The sequence below is a fragment of the Chenopodium album genome, chromosome 2 (assembly GCF_948465745.1).
Source record: "Chenopodium album chromosome 2, dcCheAlbu1.1, whole genome shotgun sequence".
Lineage (NCBI taxonomy): Eukaryota > Viridiplantae > Streptophyta > Magnoliopsida > Caryophyllales > Amaranthaceae > Chenopodium > Chenopodium album.
Window position 1 is genome coordinate 84316357 of NC_137835.1, and position 21427 is coordinate 84337783.

A 21427-nucleotide genomic window follows, 5' to 3' on the forward strand; every position below is an offset into this window, starting at 1 on the left:
AATATTCCCAACAAGACGTTAAGTCCTAACCCGACTTAAACTCGAAATACTTTAAAATCTAAAACACATCCACTTAACAAAACTTGATGGGGTAAAAAAAAAAAATTCAAAAACTCCAATAACACAGTGAATGCGAAAAGCTCTGTAAAACCCCATCCAAGTCTACAAATCGGCAAAATACAACAACGTTTTCCTTTCTTCTGGGTAAAGAACTCTGTAACTAGTATATTTAAGAAATTAAATAATAAAGGAGAAAGATAAGAAATTACTCAATTTTTTCTTCCAATTATTAAAATACTTTTTTCTGTTTTCTCAATTTCTTCTTCTCAAACCCCCGAAATTCCCTATTACTTCCACGCAATCCAAACTTCTCTCTTTTCCTTCTTTCTCTCTCATCTCTTTCTCACCGTTTGCGGAAAAAAATCCCCCCTTTCGAGGTCTAATCGGGTGATATTTGCTGCCCTTTGTTGTTCGTGTATCAATTGATCATAATAATTTGTGGGTTTTCAGGTAATTTTGTTTTTTGGTTTTTATTTTAATGTTTTAAAGGAAATTAAAGTTGGGTTTTGTTTAATTTTGAATTTTGGGGGTGGGATTTCCAGATTATGGTTAATTACTGAATTGAAGTATTGTTTGATTATCCTTTAATTGGTAAAGTATTGGTTGGGTGTTGAATTGACTGAATTTTTAGCTGTACTTGGAATTTTTTGATAGTTAATGTTGTTAATTTAATCAAATTATTGCTAATTGAGTTAAATTTATTACATTTTTGTAACCCTTGATTTTAGTCATTTGGTTCATCTTCGTTAATTGGATGTGCTATGGAATTTAAAGCCAATTTGTACTAACTTGAATGTGTGTTAATATCTGTTATGAAAATACTGAATTATGATACCACATTTTGATTTATTTTGACTTATGAGATGGAGGATGAAAGGTCTTACTACTGTGATGACTTTGAACATATTGGATTTATATGGGTTATTCAGCATATGCACAGATTATGTTCACCCTAGTGGTTGCATGAAGACTTCTAAACTACAAAATTTGAAAATTTCATCGATTCTTGATAATTGAGCTCATATTAGTTATGGGATGCTTCTAGGAGTTCTGGCGCTGAACACTTATAATGTCACTACATTGCTTATCTGTCAATGCTGACAATTTAGATTTATAGCTGATATAGCACAGAACTTGTTAGGGAATCGCGGTGGTTCTCTTTGCCTGAAATTTTCCAATTCCAGACTTCCAGCCCTCTTATACATTATAGTTACTTGTTTTCGATTAATGGTGTAGTTAACTCAGTGGGGATACATACTGCATCTAATTTTGGCTCTTGTGGGTTTTGTTGTTGTTTTTATTGAGTGTGTTATTGTTGTATCAATCTCAGGACCTTCATTTGATTGTTAACTCAGCGGGCATACATAGTGCATCAATCTCAGGACCATCAGCATCTAATTTTAGCTCTTGTGGGTTTGAGCGGGGAATGGACTTACCGTATACAACTACTGCTGTTGCTTGCAAATAATGTCCAATTGGCAAGGGGGTAGAAATGCTTTGAGCATATTTAAGTGGAAAAAACCTGGTGATCCTTCACTATCCATTGGCCTACTCAATGATATTCCTCCTGAGATTGAACTCTCTGAATATGGAAGGGTGCCGAGTCCTGGTAGCGAAAGCCCTTCTGGGCTACTTAACGGGGAGAGCCTGAAAGTGGAACCTATTGCTGATTTGGACCTGTTCTTTGAAAGGTTGTATAGCTACTATTGTGAAAAAGGACTTTGGTGCATCATTGTGAAGTGGATAGTTGAACTCTTGAGTCTTGCTTTTACAATATGCTTTTCAGGATTTTTCTTACTATTCGTTGACTGGAATGGTCTCCGCAATGCTAAATGTGGAATCGATGCTGTCGAATCTGGAACTAAGCCCTGTGACCTTGCAATAGAAGCTCTCCATGCGCATCCATTAACCCCACTTACACTTCCCAAGGCAATTATTCTTGGGTATCTGGGTATATTTTCCATATATTGGGTCTTCTGTTTTCTAAGGTTTTTTGCTCAGCTTAAGGAGACTCTTAGGATACGCCACTTTTATTACAACTGGTAAGCTTATATAAGCACAACTTTGTACTTGCTATATTCCCCATTCTCTCTCTGGTCTTTCTCGCCCTTTCTCTATTGTGGCAGGGGTATGATGGTGATATGGTGTTGCCTCTTGATTTGGGAATACACTAATTTAAGAATGACGTTCTTTGCAGTCTCCATGTTACAGATGATGAATTGAAGACCATGCCATGGCCTTCTATACTTGAGAAAGTGGTTCGTGTTCAGAATTCACAGAAGCTATGTGTTGTGAAGGATCTGTCAGCTCATGAAATTATAATGCGATTGATGCGGAAGGAAAATTACTTGATTGGCATGATCAACAAGGGGATTCTTGCTTTCCCTATATCTAAGTGGATCCCTGGTGCTGGTCCAGTTGTCAAGTCTGGCCCTAATAGGGGCCGTCAACGCCTCATATTGACAAAGACACTTGAGTGGACCTTGAATTGGTCCATATTACAGAGCATGTTTGACAGGTAATAATTGCAAGACTATAGTACTGCCTTCGTCCTTTTTTACTTGCAACATTTCTATAGTGTAAATTATTCACATACTCAACTTCAATTACAATTTCGTGATTTATGCTATATAAAAAAAAAAGTCATATGGGTCTTGTTAGATTCATCTCTATGTTTACTTTAAGAAATTTAGTTTTATAATTTTTACAAACACATGATTAAAGATAAATAAATGGTTGAAGATACATTGGCTAACGTGAAAACAAGAAAATTTGAAGTGCGGAGTAAAGTATAAGCCGATGAATTGTTTAATTATTTTTTCATTTCCAAATTTAGAATGTTATGTGGAATCCTTGGCTGTTATGTCCGTTCCTCTCCCGCATCTTGTTCACTTCATTTCATGAGAATTTTGTTTTTGCTTGCGGTAGAAGGTCACTAGTCCTTCATGGGTCAATCTTATGCATGAAAGTCCTATCCAATCATGTTTCACTTCTTTGCTTTGGGATTGCTTTCTTTCATGTGCTGAAATCTGTACGAAATGACTAACTTTGTCATAAACTTTAACGGAAACAAGCTTCTACTAACTGTGGTTAATACACTAATACAGACCTTAAAGGTATGGCTGCCTTCATTTGACCCCTGTATTATGTGCTGAGTGTTGCTGGTTAGTTTTGTTCTTATAGTTTTTCACGATCTCTTTATTCAAGTAAGGCAACAAGCCTTGATGTTTATACTGATCAGTTGGTAATGGATGCACAATAAGCTGAGTTCTTGTTTTATACTGAATATTTTGACTATGTTGATTACATCTTTGTTCGTTGGTATGAGAAAGCAGTTTGTTTTTGTGAACTATATATCTGTAACGAGACCATGATTTAACTTCTCTGAGATTTCTCTTCATATGTTTCCCTTCTATTAATGTTTCTGTACAAGAGAAGCTTTGGGATTTGATGCTGTGTTCATTTAGTGACTGAAAAGCTCTTTTATGCCTGCAGGAAATTCTGTATCAGGGAGGAGTTTGTCTCAAATCCCGGTGCTTTGAGGAAAAGACTTGTAGTAGTTGGACTGGCAATGCTTCTTCTTTCTCCATTTTTAGTAATATTCATGCTGGTTTATCTCTTCTTGAGGCACGCTGAACAATTCTATAACCACCCAACAACAGCATCATCTCGAAGATGGTCAAATTTGTCAAAGTGGATGTTTAGGGAATTTAACGAGGCAAGTATTTCTTCACTTTGTGTTTTATTTTGTTTTTCCTGTGGCATGGTTTTGTTGTATCATTTTGGTATTTAAGTTTGATTGTGTTACTAGTTTTGGACATACTCTCCCTGCCCTATGTTAATTGTTAATTTAGGAAAAGGTTGATTAGAAAGGAACATCATGTCTTATAACTTTCCTAGGCTTTACCATATAGGTTTATGTAATATACAAATTTATAGACCGATGATAATAGAAACTTGGCAAGTTTTTGGGGAGTTTTCAAATAGATCAATGTGACAACTATGCAACGAACTAGCGTGGTGTTGAGAAATAAATGGACGGAAGGTTAATTTGGATAGATAAAGCTCGAAGCTTTCGTACAACGTCAATGGCTTTAGGCCATCACTCTCCAAGAACTCTCTAAAATAATACTTTCTGCCTGCCTTCTCTACTCTAAGCTACTTCTATTTATACTACTACTACAAAGCATAAGTGGCAACAAAGCCTTAATTACTACATGTACTACTCTTGTCCTCTTACTATTTTAGTGCAATAACAAACAACAAATAAAGGTGCTTTGTCCCCTGCTCAGTCCCCTGTTTCCTTTTGCTGCTGCTGCCATGGTAAGTTGTTGTTGTTGGTGCAAAGCCCTTGCTGCTCTCTTGTCCTCTGTGATAGGTGAGAGTCACGGGAGGAGGTGGAAGTGGGTTCATTGCAATACTCCCCCCCAAGACAGCCACCTTGTCCTCAAGGTGGGAAGCTGAAAATTGAGCTTGGAGTATGCTTGGTCGAGCAAGTGTCGGATCACCCTTAATCTCAATCAACTTCCCATCCACAGTAAAGCTCATTACGTGCAGCTTCTAGTTGGTCATCACCGGGCCCAGTTTTTCTAGCCATTGTACGCCTAGAATGAGGTCCGAATTCCCCAAGGGAAGAGGCAAAAAATCCTCTTCTATCACCAACTCTTCATTGAGCTTCACTCGTACTCCACAACATTGTCTTCTCCCCTTTATGATTTCACCGTTCCCGAGTAAAACTCCAAAATTATCGTTACCAGTAATTGCTATCCCAAGCCTTTCGACCAATTGAAGCGAAATCAAGTTGTTAGTGGCGCCGGAATCAAACATTATCACCACCGACTTTCCTTTAACCTCTCCTGTAACTTTCATTACATTCAGGTGGTACAACCCAACCATCGAATTGAAGGAAGAGTTGGCCGGAACGTACTCTGCCATACTCGTTGGAATCTCCATTGCTGTAAACTCTCCTTCGCCATCCTCGTAATCCTCTTCTACCAATAGAACGCTCAACCCTTTGGCGGTGCAAACGTGGGTGGGTCCGATCAACCGACCGTCGCATTTGAAGCATAACCCCTTGTCTTTCTTGTCTTGCAATTCCTTCTCCGTTAACCGTCGTACTTCGCCACTGAGTCGAGAGTGGCTGGAGTTGGTTCGTGTTTGGGAAAAATTGGGTGGATTGTTGACAGAAGCTATTGATGACTGGGGTGTTAGATAGGAATTTGGGTAAGTTCGATTTGGGTGCTGAGGTTGGGTTTGGTAATTTGTGGTGTGAGTTGGACCGTTGGTGGGAAGGGTATTTTGTGGGTTAGAGTGGGTGGGGTTAAATATTAGGTTAGGGGTGTTTGAGTTTTGGGCTGGCCCATTGTCAAGAAGGGTGGAAGCTGGGCTTCTATTGAAATAGGAGTAGGGTTCAGTTTTATAGTTCACCCCACCCGTTTTCTTTAGATTGCTGACCCGGTTTCGTTCTTCGACCCGTATTGCAAGGTCCATCGCATCCTCCAGGCTAAGTGGGTTGAGTAATCGAATTTCGGATTTAATCTCCTCTTTAAGGCCGTTGATGAAGTTTCCTTTCATCAGACTCTCAGGGATGTTCGTCAATGGCACCGCCTTCTCGATGAAGGCTCTCCGGTACTCCACGACGGTGGTAGACTGCACCACCGCGAGCCACTTCTCGTGTAAACTACCCGTATTCAGCGGTCGAAATTGGTTCAGGGCTCTGTTTTTGAGGTCCTCCCACCCAATCAGTGGTCGGCGGCGGCTCTCCCATTGATACCACCTTAATGCGTCGCCATCCATGGCTACAATGGCTGCCTGAAGCTTCTCTATCTCCGAGAGCTGATAAAATTGAAAATATTGCTCGCTCCGCAGGATCCACCCATCTGGGTCAGACCCGTCGAAGATCGGCATATCCAGCTTTCGAAATTTCCAGTTTACGCGATGATTGTGACTGTCGTGGTGGTTGTTGTTGCGGTGATCGCTGTAAGAGTCGTTTTGGTTACCGAATCTTCCTCCAACTCCGGTTCCCAACTGCCGAAACGGAGCCCGTTAAAGTCTCCTGCTCCAAGCGGTGGTTCGTTAAGGCCACCTGCTCCCAGTAGCGGTGCCTCACCGAGCGGCTGCGGTTGCGGTTGTGGCTGCTCCACTTCTTCGTCCACCGGAATGGGCTGCTGAATCGGTTGTTTACTCAAAGCCTTGAGGGCGCCTCGAATCTCCTCCAAGACCTTGTCTTGTCGGGTTGTCGTCATGTTAACCTGTTGGGTTATGTCTTGCCGGAATCGATCCATTTTACCCTCCATCGATTGCCTCACCTTATCAATGGCTTCTTCCTGCTTCTTTAACAGAGTTTGCTGGAGTGAGTTTTCCCCTTCCCCGAGTTTCTCGAAAATTTCTTCCACTCGTTCCTCTAGCGCGGCTATTCGTTCCACGGTGACTGTCGGGGCTGTCGGAGCCATGGTTGCTCTGATACTAACTGCAACGAACTAGCGTGGTGTTGAGAAATAAATGGACGGAAGGTTAATTTGGATAGATAAAGCTCGAAGCTTTCGTACAACGTCAATGGCTTTAGGCCATCACTCTCCAAGAACTCTCTAAAATAATACTTTCTGCCTGCCTTCTCTACTCTAAGCTACTTCTATTTATACTACTACTACAAAGCATTAGTGGCAACAAAGCCTTAATTACTACATGTACTACTCTTGTCCTCTTACTATTTTAGTGCAATAACAAACAACAAATAAAGGTGCTTTGTCCCCTGCTCAGTCCCCTGTTTCCTTTTGCTGCTGCTGCCATGGTAAGTTGTTTTTGTTGGTGCAAAGCCCCTGCTGCTCTCTCTGTACTCTGTGGTAGGTGAGAGTCACGGGAGGAGGTGGAAGTGGGTTCATTGCAAACTAATATACATAACTCCAAAGTACTAACCAAGAAGCAAGGAGAGCATTTTGATTTTTGAAGCAATCCAGAAAAAAAATCAGACATCCATGCAATTCATAGTTCCATATGTTTAATAGCTGATATTTACTACCTGTATTACATTGTACTTGTAAATTTATTACGTAGTATTTTCTTTATTTCCCTTAAGTTTTTTGTTTATTTGAATCTTTCCAGGAACATATGAATATTTGAACATACTCCATTGTATAGCAATTTGATGTGTCAAATTGTCTATCAAATTATTGTTGGATCTATACTCTATACTGATCTAAGATATTATACTGGTTTGTGTCAAAAAAAAAAGAAGATATTATACTGGTTGGGGTTATTAGCTATAGTGTGGTTACAGAATTGCAGATTGTGCAGCACATGGATTGTGCTATGCTCTACCCTAAATGCATGGCGCCTCAGCTCCTAGGCACACTTTTTTATATACTTGTGGGGAGGAAAATCCCTTTACAAAATTTTACTTTCATTTCCACTAGGAATTTGCATGAAAGTGAAAAATAAAAGTTAGTAAATCAAATTTCCTTTCTCTTCCCTTCATATCTATTTAAGAACCAAACGTTGGAAAATAAAATCTCTTTTCTTTCCCTTCTCTGTCTTTTATTTTCCCTTCCCTTCATTTCTCTTTGTTTGCTTTACTAATATTGAAATAGAAGGGGGGTCTAAGGCTAAGGGCGATGAATAAAGCAATAACAACAACAAAGCCATGGTCCCAAAATAATTTGGGGTCGGGTAACATGAATCGTGATGAGGAACCATCCGATATAGAAAAAGGGATGTAACAAGGTAATCAGTTGATAGAGTTTGAAAAAAGGTGTGTAAAGTGAGAAAAAGAAAGAGCATCCAAGTAAAAATTAAGAGAGTTTTATAAGGAAACCAAGAATATAATTCAAGAAAGTTTTAAAGGAAGGGTAAAAACATGGGAGTAATTAATATAAAGGTTTCAGAAAACTCTGAGCTAGGGAAATCAATAAAGCTCATAAAACACAAATTGAGTAATATAATAAAAGTAAATAATAAGATTAAATAAACAAAAGTATGTATACAATCATGACATGTCGTTGACGAGAATTATCCCCCTCCACACCGCCCTATCCAACACCATATTTTCCTAAATCCTCAAAACACTCATATCACTCTCAATCACCCTCTTCCAAGTTTTCTTAGGTCTTCCCCTACCCCTTGCGATCCCAACACTTTGCAACTCTGCGAGCCTTTTTACTAGAGCCTCACTTGGTCTCCTTTTTACATGGCCGAACCACCTTAAGCGTTTCCCCCTCATCTTGTACTCAATCAGTGTCACCCGGACCTTTTCTTGTATCTCATTCCTCAACCGATCCTACATTATAGTAAATTGACATGAAGTTGGGATCTATGACAAATAATGTGCCTGTACAACATTATTGAATGTTATAACAGTTTTAGCTTTAGCTTCTAATTCATTTGCCATTGGGCTATATATAGTTACAATGTACATCCTATAAAGTAAAACTCAAGAACAAAATTGCAGAACATGCAGTACTGAATTCTGATATAGCATAGTTATTGGGATGCAATTATAGCTTTTCATCTGTTGACATAGATTTTTCCAACTGCAGTCTTCGAGCCTTTGGTGTCCTGAACCTTATTTTATCTCCATGTTCTCTCCGTGCCTACAGGAAAGATCTGATCTATGGCTTTGTGGCCCTAGATAATGGTCCTGTTAAAGATATTTTTGTCAGGAAGTGGCTATTGTGTTGGTGGTTGGTTGGGCTATGATGGCAATATGGAATTTAGCTTGCAGATATATTCATGCAAGGATTGTTGCGTACTAGGGTGGCCTAAATATATCCTAGTTGGCTTAATTCGAATGAGTTCGTGTCTCACATTTTTTTTAAGGTTGACACAATTATTAAGTTTAGAATATTGGAGGGGTATTGGAAGTGATATGTGCTTTCTAAAATGAGGGGGAAATGGTAATGTAAGTAGACGCAAAAAAGCTGAAGAGACTATGAGCCTGTGATAATGTACAAAAGTTTGACATATTCATGTCTGCCACTTCCAAGAGTTCAATTATCGTAGTGCCGCGTGAGGACGTAACATTCAGTGTATTGCTTTTCAGTTGCGTTTAATATACGCCAAAATTACATTCTGTTTGTCATGGCTGGCTCATTGGTAGCAATAGGAGTATTGAGATTATACCTGTAGGAGCTCTTGTGAGTTTAGTTTGAAAATAGAATTAATGAGCTTCTGTCTGTAGTGTCTGTAGGCACTAGGCAGTGTTAATCACACTAGAAGGGATTACTGTTTAGGAGCTTATATCAACTTGCAGTTGCTACATTCAACTATGCTAGTGACATGGAGGTTGCTTGCTTGGTGGTTTTACAGTTTAATGACTTAAGGACTGTGAATCATCCGCTTAGGAGTTTTTAAGCTCTTCCGATAATTTAGAAATCTGTGATTAAGTAGTGAAATCTCAAGATGCCATACTTAACTATGTAGAAAACAAACACCCTTTGTGTAGCCGTTGAACGATTGAGATATGAGAACCTGTTCTTAAACTTATTTCTGTTCATCATATATGAATTAGCCATTAACTATATTTTTCATTTTGTTTCAAGGAATGGGTAGGGTTGGGGGTTGTAATTTTATGGTGCTAACATATTTGGAGATCAAATGTAAATTATTTAGGAATAGAAAAAGGTGTATTAGAAAGTTGATTGACTCCAATGCCCTAGCTGCATCAAGGTGATTTAGAAACTGATGAGTATTGTGAAATGTAAAATAATGTTTTATCCAACACCCGAAATGTTCTGCATAGTGTTAAGATGATGTGCCCATAAAATTTTCTGTACCCCTATTCCTTGATGTTGTCATTGACTTTTTATCCCCCTGCATTGTAGGTGGAACACTTCTTTAGACACCGCATAAACAGCAGTGTCATACATGCTTCAGATTACTTGAAACAATTTCCATCTCCCATAATTTCAGTTGTTGCTAAATTCATCTCATTCATATCTGGAGGCTTTGCGGCGGTGCTGATCATTATTGCTTTGCTGGATGAATCTTTGCTGGAGGGCCATGTAATTTCTTCTTCTTCTTTTGCACCTTTTGAATTCACCACAGAAAATGGACCCTATGTATGTTGATACAGTGGCTAACAATCTATTATAATGCCTTTTTGTTGTAATTCTTGAAGATATTTGGCCGTAATTTGTTTTGGTATGTTGCTGTATTTGGAGCAATTACGCATATCAGCCGGGATGCTGTGACAGATGAGCTTCTAGTTCTTGACCCCGAGGGCACAATGTCCTTGGTGGTTCAGCACACTCATCACATGCCAAAGAGATGGCGTGGTAAAGAAAATACAGAGATGGTCAGGATGGAGTTTGAAACTTTATTTCAGGTAATTTCATAGGCTGGAAACCTGATGCTGTTTTAGTTGTTTAATCTTTGGCTAACTAAATAGCATGGGGCTACAAATGCTTAATAAATTATGTATTTGTGCAGTATACAGCAATGACGTGGCTGGAGGAGATGGCCTCTATATTTTTAACTCCTTATCTGCTCATATATGTTGTGCCAAAGGTTATTAATTTTTCATTTAAATTAATTCACTCATTTCTTACTTGGTTTGAATGACTTTAAGCTTATGCTGTGTCTTTATTGCAGAAAGTTGATGACATTCTGCAGTTCATCTCTGAATTTACTGTATACATAGATGGAGTTGGTGATGTTTGCAGGTTTGTGTATCAACAGCTTATGTTTCGTTTGACCATTTGTGAAATGCTACCTCCTGTTTTACCCAGTGTATCTCATTCTTCTTGCAGCTTTAGTGCCTTTGACTTTCAAAAGCATGGCAACGGCAATTATGCTTCTCCATACAATTCAATTCCCACCCTGAGGAGCTCCCAAGGAAAGATGGAAAAATCTTTTCTGAGGCACGAGTTTTCTCAACTTGCACTCATTTTCATGCTACTTTTGTGTTGTTGATGTTGTTAACGTATTTAAGCTGTCTTTTCTGTTTACAGCTTTCAAACCAGCTATCCCTCTTGGCAATCAGATGCTCAAGGGATGCAGTTTCTAACCACTCTCAGAGCATTCCGGAATGAAAAGTTGAGAAGGCCTAATCCTGGATATGGGCATTCACCACCCAGAAGATGGCAACAGAGTCCAAGTTTGATAGATCAGAACTCCAGAAACAGCTACTTCAGAAGAGAATCGCCTTACAACAGTCCTGCACCGGGTTATCATTTGGGCTCTCTGTGGCTTATCGAAACTGATCCTAAAACTCACCCTTACCTTCTCAATTGGTTTTATGTGTCTGGGGCTCGTCATGTTATTGGTACTAATGACATCCCATCAGTTTCTATGGACATTGATAATGATCAAAGCAAAGAATTCTGGAAGCCATCCTTAAACATTGAAGCTAATCATGGAGAAAGTTGGCCTAATTTCTTTGAGAATCGGTCAAAGAGCCATCTAGAAGCTTCCACATCATCTCCAGTCTTCCCGGAGGAGGAAAGTGTTCTGCGGCATCCCGACTCAAGCACTATGCTGCCATCTGCTAGGAGCCACTGGTGGGACCGTGGTGGTCCTAGCAGTGCAGAGCATCAACAAGCAAGCTTTCTTGAGCCTCCTGAGTTTCAGCACCATGGCGGATCCCAACAAGGCAGCTTTCTTGAGCCTCCGCTGTTCAGATACAATGGCAGGCCCCAACAAGCCAGCTTTCTCGAGCCTCCTGAATTTAATCGTCACAATGCCAGTGATTACTATGGAAGCCATTCAGAGAGGAGCATAGATGAGCACGAACAACCATTGGATTGGGGCAACTACCACCAGTTGTCTCGAACAACTGACCCTGTTGAATTTGGTACTAGTGGTGGCGATTTTAAGCTCCATTTTGATGATGTCTATAAACCTTCAGAACCGCCTACCATAAATATAGATTCTAGAGACTTAGCCCCTGATACATATCAAGTGAACTAATTCTTGATCCCCTACACGGAATCGTTGTTTTTTTTTTTTCATTTCTTGGGTCTTTTTGGTACATAATCTTAGGGCTATTTTCTCCTTTTTGTTTGGTACAAGGAGAACAGAAGATCGAAATTCTTTGTTGTACATAATTCATGTCTTAGAAAAAAAAAAAAAAAAGGTTGCATTTAGAATTGACCTTGCCTCTCTTTCTAGAAATGTACAAAGAAAAACTTGCATTCTAGGTTGCTCAATATCCTTATCTTGTTTGTAAGTACGCAATTGCTGCTAGCTAATTAATAAATTAAGAGGTATTTTGGTCATATTGGTTCAATTACATACAACATACCTTGTACACTCAGTCATTCATGATGTTATTCACTTGCTCTTTAATAGCAAGTGAGCAACCACGCCAATGATATAAAATTATACCACGTATATTGTCATGGAATAAGAATGACATTAAACATTTAATTTTTCCTTTATTTTTTTTATATAATAATAATAATAAAAATATAAGGAGTATTTTTTTTTTCTTCCTAAAATTGGTCCAAATCAGTCAAGTTAGGTCTTATCAGTCCCGATCCTAAATTAACTAGTCCAATCTCCGGTCTTGAATTTCGAATACTCCCTCTGTATTTTATTACTTGCTCCACTCTCCCTTTACGGTCATATTTTATTATTTGTTCTATTTTCTTTTTTGGAAACCTTTCATCTATTTATTGCGAGTGTTATTATTGGATGTTTAGCTATGAGCTGAGGGAGATTGTTTTACTAGATACTTTGGCTTGCAATATTGTGAGAGAGCGTTAGAGATTTGGTTGTGCCTCCAAAAACCCAACAAGGTTTCCAAAACGAGGCGCCTTCTTTGGTTATTTCATAATATAATTTCAATTGCAATATCTACCGCTGCTTAATCTAAGACATTAACGTATGTTACTTATCTTGAGTCTTAGTTGCATATTAGGAACCAAAAATGACTTGCATATTTGATGAATCAATAATCATTTCAGCAGTGAATGTAGAATCAAGTGACCTCATGTTCAGTCAATGTGCAATATTGCTCATCTTTTTACCTTTGTAGGCCCAAAAATGGTGTACAAGTGTTCTGTTTTCCACAATTTTCAGGATATTGATTCATGGCTAGCTCTTTATTTTTTCATTTTTTCCTGTTCTCCGAATTGTTATTGAGAGAGTTAACTGTTTCATTTTCACCCCATCCCCAGTGTACATCATTTTGTTTTGTAGAGCTTTTATAAAATCTTGCTAGTCATTGCTGAAAGATTGACAAGGATTAAAATACTCCGTATTAGATGATCTGTGACTCGGTGAGATGCACAGGACTTTAGAATATATAGATGCTAGGAAATTTTTGTATACTGTAAACATATACATAAAAAAAGATTTATGGCATGTGGTGTAGCATGTTCCTCAACCATGTCCGATGAGAAAGTGAGCAGATGTAAATGGTGTAGCATGTTCCGAATTTTGCTGGTTTTAAGTGTAAAAGTGGTGTTCTTATTTGAATTCTGGAACATTGTTTCCCCCCTTTTGAATTTCATAGACTGTTTGTTGAATTGCAGTTGTCTCCTGCAACTGAACTCCCTTCAAAAGTACACATAATTCTGAAGCAGCTAAAGACTGAAGCAGGCTCCTCATCCACAGAACTTCCAGTAAAAGCCTTGCTCTTGCCTCACAATAGCAAGCCTAGCGCCATCTTACACCTGAATCCCTGTTATAATTTTCCTATATGTCCTCACCCTTCTCGGGTAACAGTCAGAAAAATATGTGTTTCATGTCTAGGGAACTAGGTCGCCTGACTCTAACTTTTTCTTATGTATAAGCGCGTGGAACACTTGACATCTACCTGTGGGCTGTGTATGTACTCACAAATGTAAGTATCGAGGGAAGGCCTGATTATGCGTTTGTGCTCACATAGAGTTTGCTGTCATTTTAACAAATTGGCAAACAAATTTTCTTGAAATGTGTATGTGAAAGTCGTGTTTTAAATTAAGTACTACCTCCGTTTTTATTTAGTTGACACGTTTTGACTTAAGCACTATTCACACACCTCCCTTTGACCGTGTTTGTGCTTTATACGTAATGCAAAATATAGTCATGTGGGATCTTGTTAGATTCGTCACGTTATATACTTTCAAAATATCAATTTTTTATAATTTTGTTTATTGATAATTAAAGATATTAATGATTGAATAAGTGCATTGGCAAACGTGACTAAAGAAACGTGTCAACTAAAAAGAAACGGAGGAAGTAGTATTTTTCACCATTGTCTTTATACCTTTGAAACATCTGAGACGTGGATACATACATTCCCATGTGTAAAAATTAATCCTAGTGCTCATCGTCACACAAACAAATTTTGGCAATTAGTCTTTGATAAGACATTGCTCGGCAATGAGTTCATGGAGGAGCAAAGTGTTCTGCGGCATCATGACTCCAGCACCATGCTGCCTTCAGGTGGGACTATGATAGGCCTCGCAGTGATCTTTTTGTTTGGTGCAACGAGAACAGAAAATCAAAATTCTTTGCTGTACGTAATTCATGGCTTAAAAAAAAGGTTGTATTTAGAATCGACCTTAAAATTTGCATGTTTAGGCTGTACAATATATGGATCTTGTTTATACATATGTATTTGCTGCTAGCAAAGAAAATAAAGAGGTAGATTGGTCATATTGCTTCATAAACATTGAACGTTCATGGTTCAAGTACAGAAAGTCATCAATCCAATCTAATAATATGTTAATTAAGGGTGATAGCATATTTGCATTGTGAGTGAATTTTAATTTGTTAAAGGTCTTTCATTAATCTGAGTTAAGATTATACACCTTGATTGATGATTAATACGAGCAGTTAGTTGTGCCCATGTACTCGACAGTCACCTTAGAATACTCGATGTGCCCAAGACCTAGAGTTTGGAAAACTATCACTTAAGACCACATATGCACCATTATACTTTGCCTTACCTCCCAACTTACATAGCATAATTCTTTGGTTGAAAAAAATATTAATCCGGGCATGTTTCTTACATAGTATTAGTACAATAATACACCATTGGTATTGTATTTTAAGGAATGGAAGTAACAATTTTATGGAACGAAATAATATTAACGGTCAGAATTCATTCTCATTTAAGTTTTGTTCTTACTTAAATGAGTGTTTCTCTTATAATATTTTCTATATAATACTTCGTATATTCATAAGTGGTTAGTAGACCTTAGACCCGGGATCTTGTTCTCTACTCAAGTAATTAGTTCAAGTCTCGGTCCGATTTTGAACACTGCACAGGCGCACACTCGCATAGTCCACAACACACCACTACCTTATACGGAGTACAAAGTATAGTCTTCAATAGAGGGGTTTAGCAGGGGTTTAAGCTAGAGAAGAGCATTCTTAATTGTGCAAGTTTTTCTCTTTGTTCTTCTATTCTTCAATCAATTATTGAAGCTACTCTACAAAATGAGAAGAGCATCAATCAAACTCCTCTCTTTCTCAAAACCCAGATCAATTTCTCGCAATTTAACCACCCAAATCTGTTCAACCCTAGTTTCAACTGATCAATCATCATGTACCCAGTTGAACTCTTGCTCCAATTCCAAGGGTTTACTCTTTTTCACCCCAAAAACCCACCAATTCCAGAAAACCCCATCTCAAAATTTCAACACCCAAGTTGAAATTCACTCTAAATTGCCTTCTCGGCAGAGGAAAATCAAAGAAAGATCGCAAATTGAGAATGATTTCGAGGCGGCGAAGACGGCTGAAGATATGCTTGAGGCTTTCAAAGAAATGGAGGCGAATTTTGATGAGAAGGATCTTGGTTTAGCTTGCTTGAAAATTGGTCTTAAACTTGACCAAGAAGGTGAGGATCCTGAAAAAGTTTTACCTTATGCTATTAGAGCTTTGGCTGTTTTTGATAGTGAAAATCAAATTTCTTTACCTATTGCTATGACTTTACAGCTTTTGGGTTCTACTAGTTATTGCTTGAATAAGTTCAGTGATGCTTTAGGGTATCTTAATAGGGCTAATAAGATCTTGGGTAGGTTAGAGGAAGAGGGTAGTTTTCGAGCCCAGGATTTGAAACCTATTTTACATGCTGTTCAGCTTGAATTGGCTAATACTAAGACTGCTATGGGTAGGAGAGAAGAGGCATTGGGGAATTTGAGGCACTCAGTGGAGATTAAGGAGTTTTTGTTGGGTGAAGATAGGAAAGAAGTTGGTAATGCTTATAGGGACTTGGCGGAAGCGTGTGTTGCGATTTTGAACTTTAAGGAAGGCTTACCGTATTGTTTGAAAGCGTTAGAGTTACACATAAAATTGTTGGGGGATAATTCGGTAGAGGTTGCTCAAGATAGGCGGCTTCTTGGGGTAATTTACACTGGGATGGAGCAGTATGAGAAGGCATTAGAGCAGAATCAGTTATCTCAGAAAGTTCTAAAGAATTGGGGTCGAAGCTCTGATTTGCTTCGTGCTGAGATCGATGCTGCTAATATGCATATTGCTCTTGGGAGGTTTGAGGCAGCTATAAACACGTTGAAGGGGGTTGTTCAGCAGACAGAAAAGGATAGTGAGAATCGGGCTCTTATTTTTATTACAATGGCCAAAGCATTGGTCAGTCAAGAGAAGTTTGCTGATGCAAAGAGGTGTCTAGAGATTGCTACCAGTATACTAGACAAAAAGGAAAAGTTGAAACCCTTAGAAGTATCTGAGGCTTATATGGAGATATCTATGCAATATGAGACAATGAATGAATTTGAAACTGCAATATCCTTGTTGAAGAGAGCACATGCTTTGCTTGAAAAGCTGCCTCAAGAACAGCATTCTGAAGGAAGTGTGTCTGCTAGGATTGGTTGGTTACTCTTATTGACAGGTAAGGTTACACAGGCTATTCCTTATTTGGAGGGTGCTGCTGAAACTTTAAAAGAAAGCTTTGGCCCCAAGCATTTCGGAGTTGGATACATCTATAACAACTTAGGGGCAGCTTATTTGGAGCTAGAAAGACCACAGTCAGCAGCACAGATGTTTGCTGTTGCAAAGGACATCATGGATATCTCGCTTGGTCCTCATCATGTTGACTCTATTGAGGCATGTCAAAACCTCTCAAAAGCATATGCTTCCATGGAAAGGTACATGAATATTTGTAGTTTATAAGTTTACTATATCTAAGTGAATATCAAATTCTTTGGAATTGTTTAGAAGAACTGCCATCGTTCAACATCTTTGTGTATTGTTGCCAGTTAATATTAAAATTATCAGTAACGTTAGGAATGAATTATGAGTCTAAATTCAAGTAGCAATGGAATGTGCCAAAACATGGGATGTTATTGTTCCAATATCTTACTGGTTTCATGATATAGGCATGTTGCTTCATGGATTCCTTTTTCTTGTTCTTCAAAATGTTTCTCAGGTTAATCAATTTTTTAAAAATCTATTATGTCTTTAGAGTAACCTAATTCACTTACACTCCTCGTCACTTACTAGTCACTCGTGAAAGGACAAGAATTGGTGGTATGTATCGGACTTTTAAATTTGAATAATGTAACTAGGAGCTATTGCAAATGGTGTACCATGCTCCTATACCTCTTCACAGTTGAAAGTGAACCTTATCTCAAGTTAATATGATTTACTAGAAATTAGAGCTCATAAAAAGGGGGCTGTTCTAATTCACGAAGTATTTTTGCTCCAAACTGTGACCAACTGACACCTGAATGCATGTTTAGACCATTTGGCCTTTTACCCTCGCCAATTTGGGTCAAAGTAAAAAAATATATGGCCTTTGAAACTAGTCTAGGCAGTCCTTTTCTACCTGCGTTCTGAACCATGATCAGCTTTACTTGATTTAGTCTTTAAAGAATTCTCTCTTGTCATGAACTCATGATGTGCTGCAATTGTGCAAAACTGTAGTGCTAATTCTTAATGTAGGTGTCTTGTGGTGCATACGTTGAAACTGTACTTCTTGAGGACAGCTGTCGCTCAACGAGTGGAATGCTACAGAACTACAAATGGGTGTACATAATTGTCAAATGCTGTTGCTTTATTACTCACCTTGTTAGGCATTAAGTAGTTTATTTGTACTGGTTTATGTGAAATTATTCAGGTTCCCAACCTGTCAACAGATGATACTTCTTCGTATCTGAAAATTTCTCCCTTTCATGTATTGTATTTGTTGAATTGCAGTTATGCCCTTGCAATAGAATTCCAGCAAAAAGCAGTTGATGGTTGGGGAGGTCACGGGAAACATGCAGAAGATGAGCTTAGGGAAGCATGCAGGATTCTGGAGCAGCTGAAGGTCAAAGCACTAGGTGGCTTCTCTTCTTCCAAAGTGCTCCCAACAAAGGCCTTGCCCTTGCCTCAGAATAGCAATCCTACCAGGATAGAAAGAAGATGAGGACAGAAAGAAGACAACCATGCTCTTGTGGAAGGTACATTCAGCAGTTGTTTCTGGGGAGTGCACTTCTTGCCATAATTTTTATGTGCTGTTTTGTTTTTAAATATTGGGTTAGACGCCGGGGGGGGGGGGGGGTGCTTTCTGGTTGGTGCTGGTGATAGGTTTTGAAATTCGGATGATATGCTAGATATGTTTGCTTGCTTTGCTCCTGTTAATATTTTGCTTTTGGTTTTCTATATGAGTTCTTGTGGTTATATTCTTTGGAAAGTGTACATGTTTGCGTCTTAGCTTTTGTTAGATCATTAGGTGTGATCTTCAACTGCAATGTTGTAATTGAAATAGTTATAAGGGATTAGGGAAGGAAGAAAGTATAGAACAAGAAACAGAGGAGCCTGAGAAAGGAGATTTCGAATTCGGAGGAAAGAGTGAAAGAAAGGATCGAGAAGTAATAGGACTTAGAGAAGAGAAATGTTGGACCTAATTAATTTAAACTTTGTTCATTGCCATCCTATAGTTGAAAATGAGGAATGAAAAGTACCCTAACATTGAATTCGGAGATAATAATGTAATAAGGTAGTAAAAAACTAGAGATAACCAATTGACTATCAATTTACGGTATACAATGAGCAGGGAAGCATATAGTTCGGATATGGGTCAATGTCAATCTGATGATATAAGCAGATTAGAGAAAACAAGTGAATGGGGAAGAATATTCCTATTAAATTAAATGATGGGAAAAAAGGAAAGAGGAAGATGGAGAGGGTGGGGAGAGAAATGAGGTATCGAAGTATGGAGTGATGCATAAAAGAATGAGAAAGATTGAATATGAGAAGAGTTATGTATAAGAGAGTGAGAAATAATAATTATGAATATGAGAGTTCTTTGGCAAAATGAGACAACCAAATCACCCATCGTTGTATTATAAAAAACGAATGTGCTAAAATGTCAAATTTGGAGAGCAAAGTGAATGGAGGAGTGAGAAATAATATCATTTAGGGAAGATAAGTGTTCGACTTAATTAAGTTAAACTTGGTTCAATATCATCCTATAGTTGAAAATGAGGAATGAAGTGAGTGTAAATTGAATTCAAAGGGGATAGACTGATAGTGAAATGAGATAGCTAATAACTAGAGAGAGTAGAGACAACCAATAGACCATTTGACCGTCAACCTACAGTAGACCGGTGTGAAGCAGTTCTTATATGGATCAATCAATTTTTAACTACCCACGATAGGAATACAGACAACTACAAAGAATAATCCTAAAACATGGAAAGTCGAAAATCATAATCACGAGCCATTTAATACTCTAATTTCCATGCATATTGTTAGCTGGTTGATGCATGTGTAGTCTAACATTGGTTCAAGAATACATTTTATCTTTTGACTTTACATTTTAGAAAATTACTACTGCTTGTTTACTCATCATCTACATTCAATACCTATACTTCTATTTTTGTTTGGTGTTAAATATCGTACTTAAAAACTTCTCACATTCTGTGTATGTTTATTAGGTTGTGAATATTTTTCAGTCAGTCATTTATTGTAATCGTTGTTAACAAATTTTCAAGTTTTTATTGTTTAGGTGTACTTTTATAGCCTATTTCTTTTTAAATATTATCGTTTGTTATCTATACATATCGATAATGTCTGATTTTAATCACATCTCATGGGTTTACAAAGTTATTGGTTAATCACATCTATACAGCTTCAATTCCAAGACTTTGAAAGATGCAAGTGTTTTCATATTGTTTGGTACTTTACAAAGTTATTGGTTATAATTTATACTCGTTGTTTAACTAATTTTCAATGTCGTTTAATAATGTTATACTCATGTTAATCTATAAGTCACGTACATCGTTCATGATATTGTGTGGGCGATTGTAATATTTTTCAAGTCTTATTTGCTGCACAAGAATATTGCATCAATATATGTAGTAAATGGATTAATTACTAATGCTGTGCTATCATGTAGGTGGTGGAGGCGGTTTGCGAAGTTAAAGAGAAACTACGAATGTGTTAGGAAAAGCTTTTAAGGGGTTTGAATATCAACGAGTAAGATGCGACTTTGAAGATTGTGATCTTTGGTTGATCGGCTTTAGGTCTGTTTTAAGGGATACATTAGTGTTTCCTCTTGGAGCTTGGCACAAAAGAATTGTTGCAAACCTGTATCAAATTAAGCATGAAAATACATTTAATGGAGAAAGAGAAAAGTTTACCAATTATCCTATTGCATGTTTAGATATATAATTAAGGTATTACTTGTATTTGCTTCCTTCTAATTGTTTTGTACTCCTTATTGCTAACAAAGGCAAGAATGGCAATAAAGGTTTGGTTTGAGTTTAAGCTAGGGTGAGAGTAGAGGATCGAGTTCATCTTGGCGCATTAGCTCCTATGTGTTTCCAAAACATATAGGAGAGTAAAATAGTCATTTGACATTCATAAAGATATATTTTATGGTTACAGTGGTAATTGTTGTGTACTATTATGCATGTATATTATACCATTAGATTCCGCGATATATAACCACATAAGTAGGTGCATAATTGCTGAACACTTCATATTTTGCCATGAGCTATGTTTGATGCTTAGTACTTGTTATTAGTCTTATTACCACTGTAAAATTCATATCAATATATTTCGATAACAATTAGATAAAAACATATTTATTCCCTGACCTCCTTGCTTTAATAAACAAGGATACATAATATTAATAATATTATTGTTGTCCTGCTATTAATTGCAGTTTTCATATAATTCTAGCCTTAAGGTTTAATCATAAAACCAAAGTCTTCAAGTATAGCATGTCTCTCCCCATCATGACCTGTGTAAACCTTAAAGAAATCTCTATACTTAAATGCTTTAAAGAGAGGAGGATTGATTTCTGCTTGAACAAGCTCCTTCGCCGGCTCCACCATGCATTCATATGATGGATTAATGAAGAAGGCAGCACTGGTTCGCGCCTCAGTGGCATTGCTCACTCTGTGCACTGCAGCTTTCAGCCCTCCATTGCTTACAACCTACACCGAATAATGTTTCAATAAAGAAGTTCAAGTGATTTGAGAAGAACATATGAAGC

At 37.9% G+C, this 21427-nt stretch overlaps 2 protein-coding genes across 2 annotated transcripts; both read left to right on the forward strand.

Moving 5' to 3' along the window:
• Positions 1 to 312: 312 nt before the first annotated feature.
• Positions 313 to 12188, forward strand: LOC145604472 (autophagy-related protein 9-like). The gene is made up of 10 exons (XM_081660360.1): positions 313 to 510; positions 1391 to 2102; positions 2258 to 2578; positions 3556 to 3778; positions 9876 to 10055; positions 10172 to 10378; positions 10483 to 10560; positions 10645 to 10715; positions 10803 to 10913; positions 11004 to 12188. The coding sequence occupies exons 2-10, from the start codon at positions 1528 to 1530 to the stop codon at positions 11959 to 11961; spliced, it is 2724 nt and encodes a 907-aa protein (XP_081516486.1). The 5' UTR covers positions 313 to 510; positions 1391 to 1527; the 3' UTR covers positions 11962 to 12188.
• A 3056-nt stretch (positions 12189 to 15244) lies between these two features.
• On the forward strand, positions 15245 to 20838 carry LOC145591323 (protein KINESIN LIGHT CHAIN-RELATED 2-like). The gene is made up of 3 exons (XM_081647752.1): positions 15245 to 17087; positions 18139 to 18383; positions 20324 to 20838. Exons 1-2 carry the CDS (start codon positions 15424 to 15426, stop codon positions 18347 to 18349), a joined length of 1875 nt encoding a protein of 624 aa, XP_081503878.1. The 5' UTR covers positions 15245 to 15423; the 3' UTR covers positions 18350 to 18383; positions 20324 to 20838.
• The last annotated feature ends 589 nt before the right edge of the window (positions 20839 to 21427 follow it).

Excerpts from the sequence above, each read along its gene's own strand:
- LOC145604472 (XM_081660360.1), top strand. The coding sequence starts at position 1,528 with ATGTCCAATTGGCAAGGGGGTAGAAATGCTTTGAGCATATTTAAGTGG. Across the intron at positions 2,579-3,555 it reads TTACAGAGCATGTTTGACAG|GAAATTCTGTATCAGGGAGG; the intron begins GTAATAATTGCA and ends TTATGCCTGCAG. Across the intron at positions 10,561-10,644 it reads TCATATATGTTGTGCCAAAG|AAAGTTGATGACATTCTGCA; the intron begins GTTATTAATTTT and ends TCTTTATTGCAG.
- LOC145591323 (XM_081647752.1), top strand. The coding sequence starts at position 15,424 with ATGAGAAGAGCATCAATCAAACTCCTCTCTTTCTCAAAACCCAGATCA. Across the intron at positions 17,088-18,138 it reads GCATATGCTTCCATGGAAAG|TTATGCCCTTGCAATAGAAT; the intron begins GTACATGAATAT and ends GTTGAATTGCAG.